Source organism: Anoplopoma fimbria, chromosome 17, assembly GCF_027596085.1.
Source record: "Anoplopoma fimbria isolate UVic2021 breed Golden Eagle Sablefish chromosome 17, Afim_UVic_2022, whole genome shotgun sequence".
In the NCBI taxonomy this organism is placed as follows: Eukaryota; Metazoa; Chordata; class Actinopteri; order Perciformes; family Anoplopomatidae; genus Anoplopoma; species Anoplopoma fimbria.
Genome location: NC_072465.1, coordinates 4,816,142 through 4,839,207, shown reverse-complemented (window position 1 = coordinate 4,839,207; position 23,066 = coordinate 4,816,142). Strand labels below are relative to the sequence as shown.

The following is a 23,066-nucleotide window of genomic DNA, read 5'->3' as shown; positions in this document are numbered from 1 at the left end:
ACAGAAGCATCGATATCCAGACCTATTTTTATGTTTCAACTTAATATGAACCACCAATATGTAGTTCCACATGGTTGTTTTTTTGTGGTGTTACAGTCTTCTAAAAACAGTGCATCACGTTACACTGAGCATTCCATCTATACTGAAAACTCTTGATACATAAGTGAGTATAGCAGTGGTGCTCATTATCTATTTCTGTTGGGAGGATCTCTCCTTTGTTTTTGTAATATCCTCTTTGTCCAGATGGGGGCAGCAGACCATGACTGGCTGCGACCGTCTCCACCTCCACTACAGCCTAGACCTACTCATCTGGCAGCTGTTGCTATGGATACAGAGCCCGGCCATTGCCGTGTGATGCAAGCCACATTTAATAGAGGAACATAGGGGGTAGTGTTGAGCTCAGAGACAGGGATGTTCACACTCAGAGACAGGGATGTTCACACACACACACACACACACACACACACACACACACACACACACACACACACACACACACACACACACACACACACACACACACACACACACACACACACACACACACCTGTGTGCTGAGTGGATATGAAAGATTGGTCTCCACATCTCTGCAGTATGATTTTGGGACTGAGACTCCTTATCCAATGAGCTACTGATTATTGTGTTTTTTGGTCCACTGCTTTACGTGAGAGCTTGAAATGAAAAGTATTGTTACCGTCTTCATTTTCACTATAATCATTTTCACCACGCTGCAGTGTGTTAGTCATTATATGTAAACTTTGCTAGTGTGTAGAGATCTACCTATGCTGGTTTAGTCACCAGTCATGACCCGGAAATACACCTAATAAGCTGGATAGAGGATGAAAAGCCTAATCACTGGTCAGGGGTCAGATCGAGCTCTCCCTGACTTCTCTACATGACCCTAATCATTATGACATATGGTTAAGCTCTGATCAGTGGTGATGGAAATGTTAACTGTAGATAGCTGCTGCTGGTTGAATCAATTAAATGGTGATTAGGCCTGATTATCTGATTAACTAGAGCCACGGACGGACTGTTCACTTAGGAGTTGATTACTTAAGACATGCCTTTGGACAGCCTGTGTACGTCGAGCTAAATGTACCTTGTACAGTAGTAGGTCAGGTTTAAATGACACAAATCCATTTGACTTTAAAGCCTACTTCTTTACTATGTCCCAGTTTGGAGAATCTAAATTTAGCAATAAACAGCCCACTGAAAAAGAAAAGACTTTATTCTAATCATAGCCTCGGCCTGGCAACATGTCCCTTGATGTTAAAAAAGACAATTGAAGAGAGAGAGGGAAAAAAACAAAAACGTTTGCTACCTTGTATGCCAGACTGTTTGTGTATTCTACATCGATACAACACTCAGTGCCCAGCCAAACATGGTGGTGCTGCCAAATCTGACTTGGCTAAGTGTAAAACAGGCTGGCACCCTGGCATATGAGCGTCTTTTCTGCTTTGTCACTGTGCTTTGTGTTAAGAGGGTGACTGTGTCTACCATTGCCCAGTCTGCTGATTTGAAGTACGCACATTTCTTGGAACTCTGCATAAAGACCTTTTCAAATAGGGCTATTTATTTCAGGCCAGGCCATGCATTGTAAGCATTACCAACGGTACATGTAATTACAATCTAGTGCACATACCGTTCTCCTGTGTTAGCTACACCGCTAAATGCACAGGCTTCCCCCCCCCCCTGTCTGACAGGTTCAGGGATCACCAGAGTTGTTACCATTCATCCTGAGGCGATCTACAAAATCCATCCAAGTAATTGGGGAGACATTTCACTGTACACCACAAATGTCATTACACTTTTGGTCCCTCATGCTGGAGGGGAAGACGGATCAGGAGAAACATAAATGTGTGACCTGCTGATGGTGCAGGAGAAAATGTTACGGAACTATTAAAGCCACCAGACAATACTGGATAGTGAGATGCCTCACTAAACCAAAAAATATAAAAGAGGAAAGGTCAGTGGATCACCAAAGCTGATGGGTGTCATCCTCTGGGGACCATGGACATTTGTACCACATTTCATGGCAATCTATTCATTTTTGTTTTAAAATAAATATTTCAGTCTGGTGAACAGACGGATGGACCGATTAGTCCCCTGAGCCACGGCGTTAACATGGCTAAAAGTGGAAATAGAACTCTAAATTGAATTGACACCTCTGTCCTGTGCGCACAAAAAAAAGTTATTATAATTATAAATGCTGTACTAATATTTTGCATAGAAGTTTCAGACAGGGATAAAAGGCAGAATTTTTTCTCATGTGCATGTTCCTTTGGACCTACACATATAGCATGTAAAACTCCCATTACTCGACTTCTTCCAGTGAAGTTAATGAAGTGTAAGTGTTCTGGATATTTGAGTCCAGTTTAAATCGCCAACCTCAGCTATTTATCTACAGTACACTCAGAAAAAGATTGATTTCAGTAACCGCACATACAAAGAGATCTATGTATTAGAGTAGCTGTAGGTTTTGAATATCAGCCAAGTCACCGGGGCCGTCCTACTATGTAATGACACCGCACATCTGGAGCGTGAAGGGCCCCTACAGCTCCGTGACTCCGTGCCATTTCCAAATCAGCAGAAAACGGTCAAACCTTTTCCTTTCCCACTACGGGCGAGAGGATAGAGTTTCAGGGAAGTTTGGGTTTTTCCATGCTGTGAATACAGATGTCGGCTGCTAGCGGAGGGTCTGGCTGGTGCCATGTCTGGCCCTGCATGTCTGAGCAGGGGCCTCGGCTGGCTGATCTGAGCTGAGGGGTGCAGGGCTGGGCTCAATGGGAGATGCCTGGAAAGCAGTGGAGCCTTTCTCATTTTCAGCCGAGTCTAAAACTCTTTTGATGTGTTGTGTGGCTTATACTGATGGACTCTTTCTGTGTGACACACTCTGCCTCACTCTCTCTCTCTCTCTCTCTCTCTCTCTCTCTCTCTCTCTCTCTCTCCCATAAACCCTTTCTCCCCCCATTTCCATTCTGCCACGGATTGCGTGTCTCCTTCTCAACATCTTGCTTCTTTTTAAAGGGGCTTATGGAAAATCTATAACAGGTGGGCTGTGTTTGAAGGATATGTCTTTTCTAATTACATGTTTGCAGAGGGGTTTGGGTGGGTGGTTGTTGGGCCAAAAGTTCCCCAAACCCAGCCGTGCTTGCTTGTGTGCCTGCTGTTTGTCGCCTATAACTCGAGTTGAATTCACATAATCAATGAATTAAGCAATGCACTTCACAAACGGTCAGGCACCCGGAGTTGGTCATCAGTTTGGTGTCAAAAAAGTACTATGTGATATTTAAATAGGGTGTAAATGAGGTCATGATTAGAGCTTGGAAACTAAACAACCCAATCAATCTAAACTACAAAAGGATGTTCGAGGTGTTTTAACAACTAACAGGTCTCTATGTTTTTTAGGGTGGTCTAATCAAGTCAGTCAACGTCTACGTTTTTGGGTCAGTGCAGTGACATTTGTTTTTATCAGGGCCAGCCTGCTCTGCCCCATGGCAAAAATATTATATCACAATTTCTTTCAGGCAGGATCATGATCCATGATGATATCACAATGTTTATTCATGTTGGTTTTTAGACTATTTACAAGTTACTGAACAGTACATTACAACCAAAGTCTGTTCTCAAATGTTCACTTTAAGGTTTCTTGAATATTTATCAGTAGCTTTTTCTAAATATTTAACAGTTACTTTTCCAAATCATCATGAACCACTCTTCACATCGGCCTAAATTAGATCCACTGCAAGGCACCTATTTAAAAAAATAAAATAAAAGTACGTCACTTTTAAAGCGGGTTCCCCTGTTGATTCCGTTTTTTCCTTCTTCCAAAAAGGTGAAGAACACCAGAAGCAAATGCCAGGAGCTGAGTTTTCTGTAAAACAAAATTATGACTCGTGTGTTAACTGTATGTCAAATTGATTGGAGCACAAAAGGCCAGATTACCTCCTGAGACCATATAAGTGGTTGCTGACAAAAAAAAGTAGCAATTAAAACCCTATTTTATGAGTCCAGCTCACTCCTAATCAAACACACCGGGTCTACATTACATCACTTCCAACAGACTACATTGACAACATCAATGAGATGTGCTTTAACCAAATACTTTCTGGACTAGCCAAGCTAAACATCCAGTATGTTGTTCACTACTGAGCCTGTTTGTAACCACTACCCTCAACGTTACCTCCGTTTCACCTCTCTCTCTCTTTCGCTCCATGTGTGGACAGCCTAAACCCAGCAGTCGGTGAAACAAAGCTTTCAAACGACCAATAACAGACCGCTAAATGGTGACAATCTCTTGGGATGGCTACCTAAAGTAGAGATAGCGACTATTGCATTCTGGGATATTTGAATAGAGCAGTTGTGCTTATAGCTACACCACTTAATGCAGATGATACCATTGAGCCATAGCACTGCAACTGACGGATCTCTGTAAAGGCAGATCATGGAGACATTTGTAATCGTTCACAATCTCATATTGTTAAATGGAACCCCCCTACTGTGTCCTATACACAATACCAAAACATAGCGAGGCACCAAAGTAGCAGTTAATAGGCTTATGGTGTTAACATACTCGCCATTGGTTTGAAGGGGCTGACTAGCTGCCTTAAGGGCTTAAATGGAGGTGAGTGATGATCTTATTGACCTTCTCGCACATGAGATGGGTGACAGGTTGCTGGTGAAGCATCCACAGGATAGTGATATAATAGACAACACAGTCAACTCTATTTGTACTGCAGTTGAACCAATGTGGACCAAATTTGGAGCCAACCAAAAGACTGAACTTTAGCAGTTAAAGGAGAGCGGTTTTACAGTAGTCTGCTGTTATTTTAAGTAGTGGACAGGAAAGAGAAAAGAGAAAAGGAAATGTGGTGGAGAGGCATTTGACCTCAGACCAGAAACAACATATTATGTTTGGTGGGCTGCCTCTTGCATACTTTGGTCCCAGCTAACACCTCAGTGCAAGCCAATGAAAAGCTAGTGTGCAGTTATCTTACACTCCTTGTGAGGTCATTGAGGACACTGATCAAGGTAGTGTGCATTTTTTTTAAAATGGGGTAAAAAAAAATCACAATATGAGTGCAGGCCAGAGGAAAGAGGGGTTGGCTGCTAGTGACCTAAAGATCCACAAAATATTACCCTGGCCCAAAGACTTCCTTCATTCATCATCTACTATTATATACCATACATCCATACCAGATGCTGATCAGTAAACATCCAGATATTCCGTGTCAGCACTCCGTGACTGCAATGTAGTCAAAAACAGCGGGGGGGACAGATAGCGCTATCCCCTGAATCGACACGTCCCTAAGTGATTACCTTCCCCTCATTCATCAATGCAGCGGCTCCTTCACGGCCCCCTCATTCACACTGCTCTGCCTTTGAAGGATTTACGCTCATTTTCATTAAAACAATGTTGTTTTCTTCAAGATAGGCGAGCATAAAGAGAGGGTGAGAGGAGGACAGAATCTACAGAACTGGATTAAAGCTTATGTAATAGCTCCTTGAGGTGCTGTTGTTTGCACGGCAGTAATCGAGCCACCGCACAGGAGGCCTCACTTAGCTTTCTTAACTCATTACTCACATAAAGTCCACTGTTCAAAATTAACTTTTTATATTGTTCCCTTTTCCTTTTACTGAATGAGGTACTAAGAACTTTGTACCCACCAAAGAATTGGCTTTTATACAAAGCACTCAGCCACTCAGTCAGTTTCGTTCCTTTATTAAATTTAGTCAGCATCCCCTTAGCTCGCTCTATTGTGAATGACGAAAAATACCCAAACTATGTAGCTCACTCATCGAAATCAAATAGCTTATCATTGTCTGCCCATGTACCATTTGTCATAATACTACTCGCCCATAAGCAAGCCAAAGTTTGATTAACAAAAAGTACAAAAACCTCAAAATTAAGCCCGTAAATGTATACAGACCCAAAACACATGGAAGCAATTGGTCTTTGTCTCAGTCGACTAAGATTTCTATGGATATTGATTAATTTAGAAATAGAATAGGTTTTTTTTTTATGCTGAATGACTTGTTTCCAAGAAACTTCTGAGCACATCTGTGGTGCACATTTAAAGTGGTGCTTTTGTATGATGGAGGAACTTAGTTTTACATATCTGAAGTTTAAATCAACTTATCCATAAGGCGACAACATTTGTGACTGATAGTCAACAGTGTGTATTTTTGTGACAAGGTAACACAGCTTGTTGTCCATTGCCTTCCAGTAAGTGGTAGAGCACATAGGGTGTACGTCAGGCTCTCTGTGTTGGCTTGTGAGGATTACAACACACCCATGGGACCGGGCCAGGAGGGGAGTTTCCTCCCAGGAGGGGCTGAGACGGTGGGGCAATGACTCAAACTCACCTCTCAGACTGTTAAGCAAACTGCCACATCGTCTATTAACTATGAGACTATTTATGCTTTATCAAATAAGGAACTCGTTACCTGGATTCACTTAAGTTGTCTCGAGTCATGAGAAGGAACTTCACAATACATTTTTAGAAAAGTCTAATCTCTTACAGTAACTGTGATATTAACAAGTAATAAAAACAGATATACTCTTTAACAATATTATTTAATAAAATATACAATTATCCAGCCCGGGAATAAACATCTTAAAGAAAAAATGTATTTCATTTGAGAGCTTTGCTTTCAAAAACACAATTCATCCTTTCTTTTTAAAGAAACAAAATTCAAGTATTTAGATATTTGTCTTAGAGATTTGACATTTTAGGACAATACTATTTGTCAAAAGCATACCAGTAAATGTTTTTGTTTTTTTCAAAACCATTCGTTAAAACAGTTTTCCACCAGGGTTGGAAATTGCCGACTTAATTTCAGTGTGTATCTGACAGCTTCCAAACCAGACATTGACAATCTGATAAGTAGCAGGGTGACCATAATTACATTTTTGCATCCCTCCCAGCATTGTAACTTTTATTGATATGAGAGACATCTTGGGTCACATTAAAATAAAAATGCAGCAATATCACGTCTGTGGAATGTGCACGTTTTCATTTAATAGCATTTTTTATTTAATGAGCCTACAATCATTCTGCCAACCAGTGCAGAATACTCTTCTGTACTATGCTAACAATCTCAATCATTTCATTAAACACACACACACACACACACACACACACACACACACACACACACACACACACACACACACACACACACACACACACACACACACACAGACAGTTTCCATGGAAACAGGATCCAGGGCCTTCTATGACTGGTTGTTTGCCCAAGACAACTAAAAATGGTCTCAGCAGCCATGCAAAGATGGGAGATAAATCATTATGATAATAAATAAGGGGACACGCACTAATATGGAACGTGATAAGATGTTTGTTGTGGCCTTGAGCAGTACTGTTATTGAATTTAGATCACGGCATTGTCATATTCATCAGGTAAATTCTCTCATTTTTTCTATTTGTGTGACATCATACATCTTCTCTTTTTGTTGTCATACTGTTTGTGCTGCGTTTGCACACATGCAGCACCGCCTGTATCGTGGTCACTCACTGTAACGGACACGGACACACACTCGAACCGAACGCACACACAAATGGTCACTTTCCAGCCGCGCTGCCCTTCAGTAGCCTAATGTGTGTCTGAGGTCCAGATGGCGTAGCGGTAGGAGGGCTGATTCACAGTGCTAGCCGTAGAGCCAGCAGTCTTAGGTTTTTTTGGCTAGCCCCGGCTGGTTTGGAGAGGGAGAGCCTGCAGCCAGCTACCCCTCTGAGTGACAATGGCAAGTGTACAATTCACAGCTTTGTACTCAGCACCTAGCTCTGCTCTAGTTGCAGGATAAACGTCAGTATTTTTGTGTGTGTGTGTGTGTGTGTGTGAGCCAGACTGTGTGGCCGTTTGACACTTCACTGGGAATTACAACAGCGCCATTTTGACTCTTGTGATGTTCTCATGTCTGCCGGCCTTTATTTGTTGTTGTTGTTGTTGTTGTTGTTGTTGTTGTTTTGATGCAGTTACCACAAGCTTCCGTGTTTGTGTTTTCCGCAATGACAGGAAGTAAGCTGAACAAGGACCTGAAGCATTACCTGAGCCAGCGCTTCCAGAAATCCTCGGCTGACCACGAACTGCAGCAGACCATCCGAGACAACCTCTACCGCCACGCCGTGCCTTGTGAGTCCACGACTGTTCTAACCTTAACTCTGTCATTCCTTACCTTCATGTCTTTTCATTCGCTGCTCTACTGTCGTCTCCATTTCCTGGCATTTATGTGAGCCTTTTCTTTTCACTTCCTGATGATACGTCGGCTTTGCACACTATTGTTTTACGTGAGATCCCACAGAACATTATTGTGGCTCCAAAGAGTGTCTCTTTTCTTTTTAACTTCTTCATAAAAAAAACAAACCATTAGGTGAGGTCAGATTGAGATACTGTCCCAGCTCGCAGGCATGCTCAGTTTTAGATTGTGACTATAGCTGCCTCACACAGACACTTAGGATGGTTATCTCATTAACCCTGATTATTTCAGCCTAATCCGAGCACAGTTCCACTTGCCTTTTGACCGATATCGGCTGCGCAGGCTGATTCCTTCATACCCTCCTTGGAACCGAACTCATTTTTATCGTTTTTTTATCACACATCATCCCTCTTCATCCCACAATGGACCTCTCGGCCTGCCTCCCAAGCTGATAACGAGCAGTGAGTTGATACAAAGTCGGCCGCCCCCCATCCATTCTAGTCAGCACGGTGTTTGCTTCTTAAATATTGTCTGATCAGGCAGAGGAAAAGTTTCTTGACTCCATAGTGTAAAAGCTAGTAGTATCTTATGTCCACTTGATCAGTGGCACCGGTAATTATAGTTGGTGTGACTTCATCCAAGTCCCTCACCGTAAAATCACCAACCACTATCTCCTCTGCCAGAGCTGGTTTTCTGATCCAGGAATGGAGGCTTGTGTCTTTGAGTCTTTTTCCTCCTCACTGTCGATATAACACAGATCTAAAGGCACATTTGTGTTTTTGATGCTGCATATTTCTGCTGTATCCGCTGCCGCTCAAAAGCAGAAGTAGATATTTGAAGTGCTTTATTCTTCCCTGCTATGAAAAACAACCCTTGAAGATGCTGCTGGTGCGAAGGATGAAGCATTAGCACCATAATAGCAGAGGGATACACGCCATAACTCTGTAGCTCCCTCTAGACTGATGAACCATGCTGCATGATGCCAATCTTGTGTTATCCCCGATTTGCATATACAACCGAAATCAACTGCGTGAACCAATCAGAGCCGGGCTCATTATTGTCATGATGCCGGAGTCGGAAATCCCTGCTGGCTTTGGACCCAGCATGCCTCACTGATGAAGATGGAGATACAAGGGAATAGAGACTGAACAAGCAGATAAGAGGTGTAACAGAAGAGATGACTGGGCTGTATGCCATTTCTATGTTCATTTATTTCTTACTTTCCTTTTCCTTTACACTTCATTATTTAAGGAATTCAAGTATTTGCATCTGTGGTGCAGTAGTGGCATATCTTTTACTAGTACCTGAGTGCACTTAAGACGTACGTTTTTAGTTTATTTTTTGTAGTAAAAAAACCCCAAAGAACTTTCAACAATTTTCATGTTTGGAATTACTTTTCACCCTATCCATCCTCATATATTTTCAATGTTAATTTCAGACTTGAAAGGAAGCCCCTCTCATTTCCCTTAATGGTCTTCATCGGTTGGCTTTTCAATTAGTTTATTCATGGCTCTCTCACGCAAATTACTATCTGTGTTCAGGAGGCTTGTTTAAGGGACTTTATCTGTATTACCTCCACTGCCATATGTCAGCCAGACACTGGTGGAGGGTGGGGGTTTGGACATAATGGCCATTTTAATCACTGAGTGGTCTATGGCCCACTAGTAAAAAATCCTGGTGTTGTTAGCGGTAAACAAAGCATGATGGTGTTCCCCAGGCCATATGTTTTATGGGACTGTTACGTTTTTGTAGTCGTGCACTCGTAGAGGAATGTGAGACTCTCACTGGAATATTGAATTTACAAATAATTTCCCGCTGCTTTATTTTATTTTATTTCTGTTATGGGAGGACATGTTATACTACACTCAGTCTATGAATAATTACTCCCTCATGCCCTTAACACTCACAGAATAATACACTACCAATACAGGCTTTGTATAGGCAAGCATTTGTTTATTTTTGTATTGTTAATGCATAAGTGAGACGGCTTTGCCGTGACTGTGTTGGCCCGTGATTGTGAGAGGTCAGCGTGTGTCCATGTTGACGTATGTCCAAAGGTTGTTTGAAGCACATGTGCATGTGTAGGTGTGATAAATGCACAGCAAGCAGGTGGAGAAACAGATGGAGAAGAGTGTGGATGTTGGGGCTTTTCCTGGCATCATGGTAACGCCGCTCAACCAACCCTTTCTGCACGCTCATGTAACCCCTTATGCTTCACAATGTTGTGAACAGAGGAATGTCCGTATTTCATCAACCGTTTGTGGGCTGCCAATTTTTTTTAATCTTAGTTATTTAAAAAAATGGCGGGCGAATGCAGGACTTCCTATGATTTGGTAGTGACGGTTCTCTCTGACCAATCAGTGGCCTGCGGTGGTTTTAAACCCCACCTTCTAGTATCAGTTCAGCCTCGACCAAGCTAATACCAAACAAAGTACCAGGTTCTATCAACAACCAGGCAGTGGAAATTCACCATAGGAATCATAAAGGAATCGATAAAAAGATGATCCCTCACTGGCTTCCCACCGTTGGGAACTGGCAGTTGTGTAGGTCTGACTGCCATGGCATATATACACTGAAGCAGAGATTAAATACAGTTCACTGTGGTGGTGGGTGAGTGATTACTCTGTGCCACCCATGCATGCCACCATTCCAATACCTCAGTAAACCAAACACATAAACTAGTGGGGCAATCTTTGAGTTTTGAGAATAACACGCAATTAAGTGAAAAAGGTTGCTAACTCAAACTCGAAAAAGACAGTTGAAGAAATAACTTGATAAACTGCTTCGGAGAATCAGTCTTTTTAGGGCAGTGAAGCCCACCAGACCCGTACCTCCAGGTAGTTCTCTCCAGATGTACAAGTTTTATGAAATTGGTTGTAAACATACCCTGGTCACCTCATTCCGGTATCCCAAATTCCAGTTGTTCCCATAGCCCTGTTAACATATGAAGCACAGCCCTCTCACCCTCCCCCATCTGCTGAGGCGTCCGTCAGCTTCCCTTGTGGTCAGCCCATCCGCGCTTTCAGCATTCCCAATCTCCCATTATCCCCACCAACCCTCCATCCCCTATCCCTCTCTCGTTCCTGACAACCCCCCCCCCCAAACTCATGACAACGCTGCCTCTCGCTGCCACTGCAAGTCCCTCTCTCCCTCTGTATCGCTCTTTCTCTCTCATTTTTCCTGCCAGTTGATCGGAGCAGTGGCAAGAGGAAGAAGAAGAGGAAGAGACTTGTACCTGATATTAAAGCTCAGCATTCTGTGTCTACGAGTCCCTTGAAAAAGGGAGCTCTGGTCTACCCTGCATCTAGGCAAGTAGCAGTATTGTCTGCTGTGGTTGTTGTGGTGCTGATGGTGTTGCTGTTATTTTTGCTTCTCAAATGAGCGAGGAGGTCTGCGGAGTGGTCGTGTTCACGTGCGCGTGTGATGGATTGCGGGGGCTAGCAGCACAGACGATTTGACGACCCGTATATAGGCTAAGAGGACGGCTCGAAGGGGGGCTGAAGCCGCGGGGATGCAGATGGGGGTGGGGTAGAGTGGAGTTTGGGTGTGGGAGGGGGCAAGAAGGGGGATGGGTGGAGTGGATAGAGAGAGAGGGAGTGGAGAGATGCAAAAACACTCTCACACTCTCAAATCAACGCTGGCTCTAGTTAGCTAACATAAACATATGCACACATGTATGGTTTGTGATTGTATGGGGCTTTCTGTGTGCCATCTGATCTGGGCATGTTTCTGCCCGTGTGTGTGTTTGTCTCTACAGTTTATACAAAGGCAGTATTTCTGGTACTGGTCTGGTTGCATCAACAGATGCAGTCACATTGTGTCACCTGAACAAAAGAAACGCTGTCACTCCTTGTGCCATTCCTAAACAGCAGAAGGTGGTGAATCAAGATGGGGGAGTGAAAGACAAAGGAAGATTTAGAAGGGAACTTCAGACTCTTTTTGGTTTGTTGACTTTTATCAGGCCGGAAGGGGATATGTATGTAAATACTGTGTGTGTGTCCGCTGTTTGACGTGCATTACACAAGGTAAGATGTTGTTTTTGTCAGGGCTAGGTAAGGACATTGGCATGTGTTTTCCAGTGACATATCCTTCCTGTTATACCAGTTCTCAGTTGAATTACATCATGGCAAAAAACGGTTTGCTTTGCCTGGAATTGAACTTCACCCTAGAGCTGATGTGATGGCCACAGTTGGATAAACGTTTGTATTAAAACGGTTCACCTAGACTTGTTAATAAATCCATGGACTGACTCTCTACTTCACAAGTAAGGAGGCACCCCTAGCTCTTTTTAGGCTACTGATACATACTGGCATCATGGGCTTGCTGTCCTTCATAAATACTCAGGCATGTATTATAACCTGGTTGCTATTAACTGGTAGAAACAAATTACATGTCTAAATTTTGTTTAAATTAAAGGAATAGTTTGACATTTTGAAAAATACGCTTATTCACTTCACAGGAGTTAGATGAGAAGATTGACACCTGTCCCATATCTGTCTGTTAGATATGAAGTGAGGGCCAGGAGTTTAGAGAATAAGTGTATTTCAAAAATTGTTTAATGCATGTTTCATATGCTATGTTTACTATATATATTGTGATATAGCTTGATAATTCCCCTCCCCTATAGATGTCTTTGAAATGTTTAAATCCTGTTCACATACATGACAATTGGGAGGGACTAGACTGGGTCAACGCCCTACCAGTATCGGTTTGATCCCGTTTGGACTACAGGGGATCCCAGCATGCTGCAGGTTGATCAGAGGGAGGTTGTGACGGAGACAATAGCAGCTGAATTGATGCTGGTGGGGAAGTTTTTTCTGTGTGGCAAACAGCATGAGGAGAAGTCAAAGGAATGCTGTCAAACAGAGAGTGAATGATGGGTGGAGTCCCCCAGAGTCATTCCTATTGTATGCACACACATGTCCACATTAACCCGTTTTCACCCGTTTTCAAATGAAAACGGGGTTTTAAGATCTCCGTCCACACATGCGTTTCAGCATCGTTTTCGAAATTATGTGCGTCCAGACTTGCTCCCCTGAAAACGAATATCACGTGACTATTCACGTACACTGGGCATGCGCATGCCGGTGTAAACAGGAAGTACATTGGTTGCTTGGTTACAGATAATACGATTACACTACTCTTGATACTCGTCGTGCTTGATACTTAAGAACTTCCTCTAAAATCTTCCTCCATGAACTCAAACAGACACATTTCGTGGAAGTTTTTAGAAGTTTTATTTTTCAAGCTTAGTTACAACACTGCAGGTCTAACTCTATCTCTCCCACACAGACAGCACATGTACTTTACATGAACAGTCATTAAACGAAGTTTACTAGATTACTAGATCAGAAGTCCTTTCTGTAGGGCTGATAAGGCCGCGGGACACGCCGCTCGCTAATCGCTCCAATAACAGCTGATTCCAGCTGAAGACAGACCCTAACCCCCTCCGGGTGCCATGGGTCACCTGTGCTCCCCTGGGTCCTAAGTCCCTACATGTTTGAACGTCTATGTACAAACATTTGTAACAAATACCACATTCTCCATGTTGAATTAACCTGATAGTCGATCGGTATCAAGGCTGTTGTTGTTGTTCTCTTCCGGAAAAGGGTCACGTGGTAAGGGGGTGACGAATCAGGGAATGACACGTCATAACTGCTAAGAACCAATCAAATAGCTAACGCCGGTGCCTACATCATCGTTTTCGGACTTCTTCGTTTTCAGTCATCCACACTATCATGAAAACGCAGTGTTTTCAAACTTCTCCGTCCTCGGGAGCGATTTCAAACTTATTCGTTTTCGGTGCCCTAAAACGCTGTGTAGTGTGGACGCTCGGTGCAAACGCAGAAAAAGATATGCGGATTCATTTGAAAACGGGTTAGTGTGGACGTGGCCTCAATCACTGACACCGTTGCACACAAACGCATGACAGAAGGCATGGAGGTAGTTTGACAAAATGATGCCTTTGCCTCAGTACAGGCAGTATAGGATGTATTTGTAAATTCGAATGCTTATTTTACCGTCTTCTTAATTTATAGAAATGGCAGCTCTTACTAGCCTGTTTATAAGAGTTTGCAGATAATGATGCCTTTCAGTCTCACAATCACACAACTAACTGTGTGTAATGTCATTAACCAATTTATGGCATAATGTTAACAATAAACAATTCGGCATTATTAGGTAAGTACTGACAAAACTAACAATTATTAATGAGTTGTATTACTAATATTATGTCTCCCATTCGTATAATTCAGGGTAGACAAAATATTAGAAACGCCTCTCTGTATAAAGCGATACAGTTGAACAGCACAAACTACAGCCTCCAAAATGGTCATAAAGTTGAATCATCTCCTCTCTATAACAATTTAAAGTCAGACTCAACATCATAACATTCATTCATGTATTTCATTCATTGTTTATTGCTGGTATGTTGTGTTGGACTGCATTGGCTCAACTAGAGCAACTACCAACTGTGTGTTTGGATGCTGATATACAAACCCTGACATAGAAGGTATTAAGATCACATCACTCAACCGGATGTCACTGCAAAGACTGACAAGAGCTGTGTCCCCAATCCTAACTATATTGTGTGCTATAAACCATATACTTTTAGTATACAGTGACAAATGTGTCATACTGGTTCTACTGCTAGAAAATAACAAAATAAGTGCTTTGTGAGTTATAATAGGAAAGAAAAAGCTACATTTTGTCCAAAGATTTAACTGTTATTTTGGGGTTTTCTGATACGTTTCTGGCACATCACATGACCTTTGGCCTTCCTGCGTTTTGCATTTTCTCACTGCTGTTCCCAACCCCCTCCTCTGACCATAGAGCATAACAAAAGAATCCCACACATGCTTTCTTTCTTTAACTTTTGCATTCAAATGTGTACCAGTTGGTCAGTGTTGATCTTTTTCTTTTACGTTGAATCCTGTATGAATCCTAAACGCTCCTTCTTTTGGAATTCTTCCATACAATAGTATAGACTATAGGTTATTGTGACTCGCGGTACTCTCCCGTGTTTACCCTTTATCTGCCATGGTTGTAACACCTGTAATAATTGCCGGTGTGGTATGAATTGTGAATATCTGCATACGATTCAAGCCTTATTCAAATCCATGCCCTCCTGCCCAGTTCTTATCACAGATATTTCAACTCTGCCTATTCCTCAGTTGCCCCGAGTATTCTCCCCTTGACTCCTGTCCTCTTCACATTCTGGTCAAGGATGAGTTCTCTGGAACTTGTTGAACACCCAAAGCATGTGTATGAGTTTGTGTGTTGAAGGACATCAGTGTCTGGGGAAGGGCTAGAAGAAACAGAGGTGTGGGGAGGGAGGGGAAAAAAAGAGAATAAACTGATGGAATCTGTGAAAACAAGAAAGAATGGGGTGAACAGCCGAAAGAAGGGGAGGGAGCAAGAGAGCGAGAGAGAGAGAGAAGAGGGAGGTGGGCGGGTGCATGTGGGTGCCTGCGAGACGGGAGACAGCGGGGCTCAGTCAGTGAGAGAGCGAGACAGAAGCCTAACGTTGGTGTGTGTGCCCGTGTGTGTGTGTGTGTGTGTGGGTATGAGACAGAGCGCATTATAAGCCTATGTGCGGATGCTGCTTAGCTTAGCTCCCATTAGCTTAGCATCACAAAGCCAAAGCTGGACAGAGGACAGACGCACGGGAGGAGGAGGAAGAAGGGGAGGGAGGAAAAGGAGAAGGAAATGTAAATCTGCACCGGCATTCCTTCCTCTCATCCGCACCTGATTGGATCTTTTTTTATTTCTTATTTTTTTTGTGTTGCTCCCTCTGTCTCCTCTCGACGTGGTGCTGTTCTGAGGACTGTAAAGGGGAAGGAAGAAGAAGCCCCTCACGGGCTACCAAACTGAGGTATTTAGTTCTGTGTTTCATTCGGATAGGGGACGCTGGGGGCTGCTGTGATTTAATGGTTGGGGGTGGGGATGGAGAGAGATGGAGAGGCAGGCGGGTTGAGGATGGCTGTGCATCAGGCGGAAGGCATCAGGAGCAGAGCGGAGGGAGAGACGGAGGCACATTGCTGGCAGTAATGGAGGCTGATGTGTTGTGGTCAAACGGAAGGTGTGTGTGTGTGTGTGTGTGTGTGTGTGTGTGTGTGTGTGTGTGTGTGTGTGTGTGTGTGTGTGTGTGTGTGTGTGTGTGTGTGTGTGTGTGTGTGTGTGTGTGTGTGTGTGTGTGTGGTGTGTGTGTGTCTCAGGTTTGCGTGTGTGTGTGTGTGTGTGCAAAGTGTCACTTCCCGTGTTCGTATGTACAGTATGTGTGTTTTTGAGGTGCAAGCACTCCAGCTCTGCGATGTCTGTGTTAAGGCTATGTGCATCTGTTGACATGCTCCATCATATCGGAAGCCATTACCTCCAGCAGCAAACTGCTGCCTGTCTGTTTGTCTGTCTGGAGCTCCCAGGATGATAAGATTAGCTTCTACCTTCTCCTTCATCCTCCCTCTTTCTTTCTCTCCCTGTCGATCCATCTCGTGTCTGGATGACCCCCCCCCCCCCCTTCATGTCCATCCCTCCCTCTCCGCCCCTTCTAAATGTATCGTTTTTAAAGCCTCTCTCTTCCATTTCCATGTTGCTGTAGGTAGCAGCTTGCCCATGGTGCTTCCTGAGTGGAATAAAAAGACAAAGGCCGTGTGTGTGTGTGTGTGTGTGTGTGTGTGTGTGTGTGTGTGTGTGTGTGTGTGTGTGTGTGTGTGTGTGTGTGTGTGTGTGTGTGTGTGTGTGTGTGTGTGTGTGTGTGTGTGTGTGTGTGTGTGTGTGTGTGTGTGTGTGTGTGTGTGTGTGTGTGGGCATTTTCAGGCAGTTTCTGGCTGATTTAGCTTCACACTGCACTACTGCCCTTCAGGTTTTTTTTTGTTTCTTATTCTAATCTCCCTCTTTATATTCCCTTCCCCGGTCCCTCAGACCCCTGTATGGGAATCATTTAGAGCTGAAAGCATTGCTTATGAAGGGAAAGAAAAGATTGAAGCACGTCACAAGGTCCAGAGAAAGGCCTGTTTTGATCTCATGTGTGTGTGTGTGTGTGTGTGTGTGTGTGTGTGTGTGTGTGTGTGTGTGTGTGTGTGTGTGTGTGTGTGTGTGTGTGTGTGTGTGTGTGTGTGTGTGTGTGAGAATGGTCTCTTCGTCGCGAGCCTCTCTCAGCCAGCCGGTGCAGTGAAAACACCCTCCCCCCGACACAAAACACTCCATCCCAAATGAGAGGCATCCGTTCCAATTATTTAAAAAAACATCTCTGAAGTGGTCCCCTTGAATGTTAAATTCCCTGCCACCACCACATGGGGAGATTTTGGGGGGTTTGAAGAATCAGGTAGGATGGTTTTGGTGTCCATAAGGCTGGACGACAGACTGTAATCTGTCCTCCTCCACACAAAACCAAAACGACAAAAAAAAAAAAGAGAGAATAACACTGCTGGCATGTAGCTGGAAATTTGCAGGCTGGAAAATGCTGGTATCTGCGGCCTGTTCTTTTGGTTGGATTAACCCTTCACTGGGACAGATGGCTCCATCCCCCTGCCGTGCTGACAAACCCCAGTCAGCTAGTCACCCCTCCTGCATTTGTGTGTGTGTGTGTGTGTGTGTCTGTGTGTGCATGTGTTTCACCAAAACAGAAAAAGAGGCACTGGCATACAAGCTGTGGCAAAGATGGTGGATGGATCTGTTTTGGTTTGGGAATATGACGGCAGTCTGCTAGCCCTGTGTGTGTGTGTGTGTGTGTGTGTGTGTGTGTGTGTGTGTGTGTGTGTGTGTGTGTGTGTGTGTGTGTGTGTGTGTGTGTGTGTGTGTGTGTGTGTGTGTGTGTGTGTGTGTGCATACAGTCTTGTTGGTCTTGAAAATCATCCATGAAGACATGACTCAGTATCTTCTTGGATAATGTGGACTAGCTGGCTAGTTTGACATCAGGGCGTGTTTATTGTGGAGATTTAGAGAAATGCTTCTGTTATAACTTCTGCACGACAGTTGGATCAATGCATTTTGCCAGATTTTCAAGGCAGGGCCATAACCCACGTTGTGTCTCCATTATCATCATAATACCACCAGTTATATACAATATATTTTATGACTTATTTCAGAAAGGCAGCATAACCCAACATAACCAGCCAAATACAGTCAGTTTGTAAAACCATGTATGTCAGATCACGCCCCCAAAAATTAGATGCGACTGTATGGTATACACATGCCTTCTGTGTGTTGCGTCCATTGACGTCCTCCTGCGTTAACCCTGACTGTCATAAGCCCCCCCCCCAAAAAAAAGTGAGAAACTGTGGTACATTGTGGTTTCACACAGTTCTATCGTGTACTTTCTTTGCATTATAATAATTACACGGCATGCATGCAATGAATTTGACTTGGACATGAAATGACTAGAGTCTTTGAAAGACATACAGCCGGCTAATTCAATCCCCTACCAGGCCTTCCTTTAATGTAACACAGTCATCGTATTTCATTTCAAAGAAGCATGATTCAGTGCGCAGGGCAATTTTCGTTTTCACTTAATATAGGCAGGACTAAGAGGAAAGCATTTGCTGGCTATATGTTGAGGCACCCGTCTTTATTAGAGAGGGAGCCAGAGCTGTTAGCGTGCATATCACACAGGCCCGCTGCTTCACCCCGTCGCTCCACTTTCTCACGTGAGACGTGCTCGGACTGCAGACGGTGGAGAAATGAGGGACGCACACATCGTGCAGAGTTACACTCAAGCAGAGTGAGCCAGACTGTAAACTGCTCCTGACTTTTACTGATTATTGATATTACTGGTTATTGGTTTGTTTGAATCCACATTACAAACCTTTTCATGTTTAAGTTGATTGATTGGTTAAAGCGGGTGAATCAAAGACTCTGCACAGGAGTGTGGAGTTATGGAGGAGTGACCTTACCTGCCCTCTTTAACCTGAGACTCCTCTCTGTTTGAGGCTAGCAGCTACTGTACATTAGCAGACTCTAGCTTAACACACTCGCATTGTAAGCAGTTCGGTTGCATTGTGGGTAATGTAGGCTTCGTTCTTTGACAAGGAAGATGAACGCGTGGACTAGATGAGAGGATATTTCTGGTTGTGCTGCATTGATTTTGAGCATAAATCCATAGATCATAGGTTTAAAAATGGCATTTAATTGTTTATATTGGTGATCAGTGTTGGTTAGGGCACAATAGATGTATTCATATTCCCAGTAGTCTACCGTATATTCTGTGTGCATTAGCCACCACCCTAAAATATTTAGCCACATCTGGATTTTGGTATTGCTGGTCATTTGAATGAGTGAGGCAGCCAATAGCAGTGAAGCAGCAGCTTTTGGGTGTATCTCTGGTTTACATGACATCATCGACATCAGTTGGAGGTTTGGGCTTTTTTGGCAGGACTCAGTCGGTCGGCTTGAGAAAAACCCCACAGTTGTCTTCCAGTCAAACCCAAGCAGGAAACATTTTTGCCCGGCCACACAGGCAGTCCACACATCTGCCAAACGTAGTGGAGCACAAGAAAACAAAAAAGAGGAGATCAGAGGCCGGGCAGAGGAGTGTGGTACTAACTTTCTTAATATTCTTTGTTTGAACAACGGAGTAGATGATTAGTGGCTTAAAGATTTAAAGAGAGAGTTTTTTTTTCTGGTACAAACCAAACTAAAGCCGAAGAGAGATTGAAGCGTGGGGGTGAAGAGGCAGTCGATGCAGTGAGCACCACGAGTTGCCTTTGCTATTCACTGGGTCATGCTCATGAAAATTTTAATCAAGCTTTCCAGATAACAGCTTCTTCTCTAACCTAGCACATACATTTAACTCTGTGTTTGTCAATGATTCATGTGTCTTGTGGAAAACCTAAAAAAAAAAAGAAAAAATCCCCAATACACCGTCAGGGTTTGAGTGCTGCCATTGTTTCCACGTTGGTTACAAACTACTTAAAATGCACTCTTTCAAATAACTCCTGTCCTGAATGACCTAAGTAGATCAGCACACAAGCCGAATAAGAATAGCTGGGCCTATTATTAGAACATTTATGATAATGAATCATTACCAAACACATTTATGATGGCCTACTTTTCACTCATAGCACTGATCACTTCACCATGGTGAAAATGTTGAAACAAATCATATGTTCCCCTTTGTTTTGTTTATGTGTTATTTTCAATCCTGCATTTCGATTTTGCCCAAGTAATGAACCCATAATGCTCTGATTTATAGATGTTTTCCACCTTCCCGAGCATGTTGTTTCTCTGAACCCTCTGACTTTTGAAGACAATTTGTATCTAGGTCATACTGAAGTCTGTGTATCTGTTGGTGGAGTGTGGGCATACTCTAAAGGCCTGCCTCAGATGGAAAGATGGATTGTGATGGAAAAGACTGTCTGGATTATTTGGTGTTCAGTCCAGAGTCAAATTATTTTGTCTTTAGAGTCTCACTTTGTTTGAAATGATCAGACTCGCACGCAAACGTCATAATTATCTCCGTCTCCTGAATGTCACAGTGTTTGGGGTAGGTGTGTTTTCTTAAGAGCCTGACTAGCCTGTTTGGTTAAGTCACCATCCCTCCTTATGTTAAGTAATTCCTGGTTCAACTGGCTGAACTACCTAATCTTTAGTGGTTTATAATGATGAAAAAAGTTAGTGTAGTTTTCTATCAATTACGATAGATAATGGAAATTTTGAGTACAAAAAAAAGCAGCAGGGTGCACAGTATTGCAAAATATAGCCATACAGTGTGACATCCAGGGTATGCGTGCATTAACCCAATTGGTCTTGCTTTTTCTAACGGGTGATGCTGTTATGTCATCATCAGCAGTGACACACCGACATGTGTGAGGCGGTCAGTGTGATTGGTGCAGAGTGTGAACATTGGTCACTGCCAGTTTCAGGCAAAGAGATTTTGTCGTCTAGTGTCCTTTACATCCAATTTTGAATCCTTTGTGTGGTTGTCGATAACAAAATCCTCTTTTTTAACTCAACCCCATCCGTCTGTCTGCTTTTCTTTGCTTGTGGATATTGACAAAATGTTGTTTTGGGTGGAGCAATCTTTCAGTAAAACTCCCCATTTAAAGTCTTTGGAGCCCCGGGGTCAGAACAAGGTCCTCCTCCTAGTTTGTCCAAGAAAAACTGAAAGTTGAGCGACTCTTTTTTTGTGTTTTTAACCACATAATGCTGCACTACTGTTACTGTGTGTATGTCACAGAGGGTCTGTTTTGTCACCTCAAAGCAAGAATTCACCAAGGAAGACATGCAATTTCAGCTGCTTTTTACGAGATGTCTTTTAATCTGGTGTTTTTTTTCTCCAAGGCAAGCGGTTTATGAATATGGATGTTTTGCTGCTACAGCTTGCTGTCGAGGAACTAGTTTTCACTCTCTGAGCAGTGACATTTGAGGATACTAGGACACATTCACCTGGATTTCTAATTTCTTTGGTAGAACCAGCAAAAAGTCATGTTCAGTCTTTTTTCTCTAAAGCTTTGTGGATGTTTTGGCGCCCGCAAGAAGCCAAGGAAACCTGGTACGAACATGAAAGAAGTATTTAAGTCTGGTTCCCTTGCATCTTTTAAGCTTCAAAAAGCGGTGCATTTTAAGCTAGATGAAGACACACTTAGAAGAAATGCCAAACTACACCACCAAACTGGATCCAAAGAAGATGTCAAGCATGATAACTCCCCGGCTCCCGGCTATAAACCCAAAGTCGTCCAAGGAGTCAAGCCCAACATTGTCCTTGTGGAAGGAATTAAATGTAGGTCACAGCTAAAATGCAAGGCCAGGCCTGGGGGATATGCGGGGCCCAGGGTGCTCTATTGCTCTGGGGGAATGCAAGCAAAGGAAATAAAACCGATTTTTCACACATGGTTATTTTTAGAAGCTAGGTTGTGCCTTTGTGCATGCATGCACAGCCTCCTCTGACGTTGTTCATGTGTTTTGATGCGATGTGGGTTAAAAAAAGACGAATGATTTTATTACCATGTGTTGTCGTATAAACTCTGAACTTAGCACATTTCCTCTCCCCTGCTAGCATTTCCGTCTTTCTGAAAAATCTAGCACGTTCGTGATAATCTACCCCTCTGTCTTTCATTGTATTGTGGAATATTGTGATTCATAATCGAATAATATAGCCATTTTGGTCTTTCTTGTAACGCCATTGTACTGTCAAATCTAATCTTAGCGTCGTCGTCTTCCCTCACAAATGTCAAAAACCTCAGTCTGAGTCTGTCATGCCACTAGAAGGGCAGATGCTCCCTTAAAATAGTCTGACATCAATTAAATATAGATGAGATGCTTGGGTTTGTCTAACAGGGAGTGCTATTTGTGCTTGAAGAAGGAAGGAGTGAAGATCTTTCTTATATTAAGTGCATTTAAGCAATCCATTTTGTTTTCCAGTATTTAAATCATGAAGCCTATTTCAGGATTTGCATGTGGGTGGATTGTTCAGTGCAAGACATACAAACACTTTTATCTTTAATATAATTTATTCTCATAAAAGTAGCGTAAGAGGCTCACTATTGTTCAACACTAGATAGAGAGATGACCCATGCAGCCAATGTAGAGTGTAAAAAGGAAATGAATGTCTGTGCTTTCATGTTAAGTAGATGGAGGCTTTATAGGAGAAGATTTTTAGTTATAGCTATAGATTTGTTATTATTAGTCATCTTGACAACTGACTGGAATAACTAGCTATTTGCTGTTGATGTTTGCCTGTGGTATCAATATGGCAACACAACCACAAATACAAACTATGACGCTATTTCCCTCATTGTTGTCTTTGAACCAAGATAAGAACACCTCAGTTGAGTCAATTCAGTTGAGATGACAGGAAAGTGTCAAAAAGGAGACTTTGAGAGTTTGATATTGATCCCTGTAAACTTCTACA

The 23,066-nt window shown here is 42.9% G+C and overlaps 1 protein-coding gene across 1 annotated transcript in view; it reads left to right on the top strand.

The window, feature by feature from the left end:
* The window catches only part of LOC129105255 (membrane-associated guanylate kinase, WW and PDZ domain-containing protein 1-like), a 131,115-nt gene that overhangs the window by 54,921 nt on the left and 53,128 nt on the right, over positions 1-23,066 (top strand). The window contains 1 exon segment of the mRNA XM_054616164.1: positions 8,041-8,157. Within this exon segment, the coding sequence (XP_054472139.1) occupies positions 8,041-8,157 (117 nt within the window).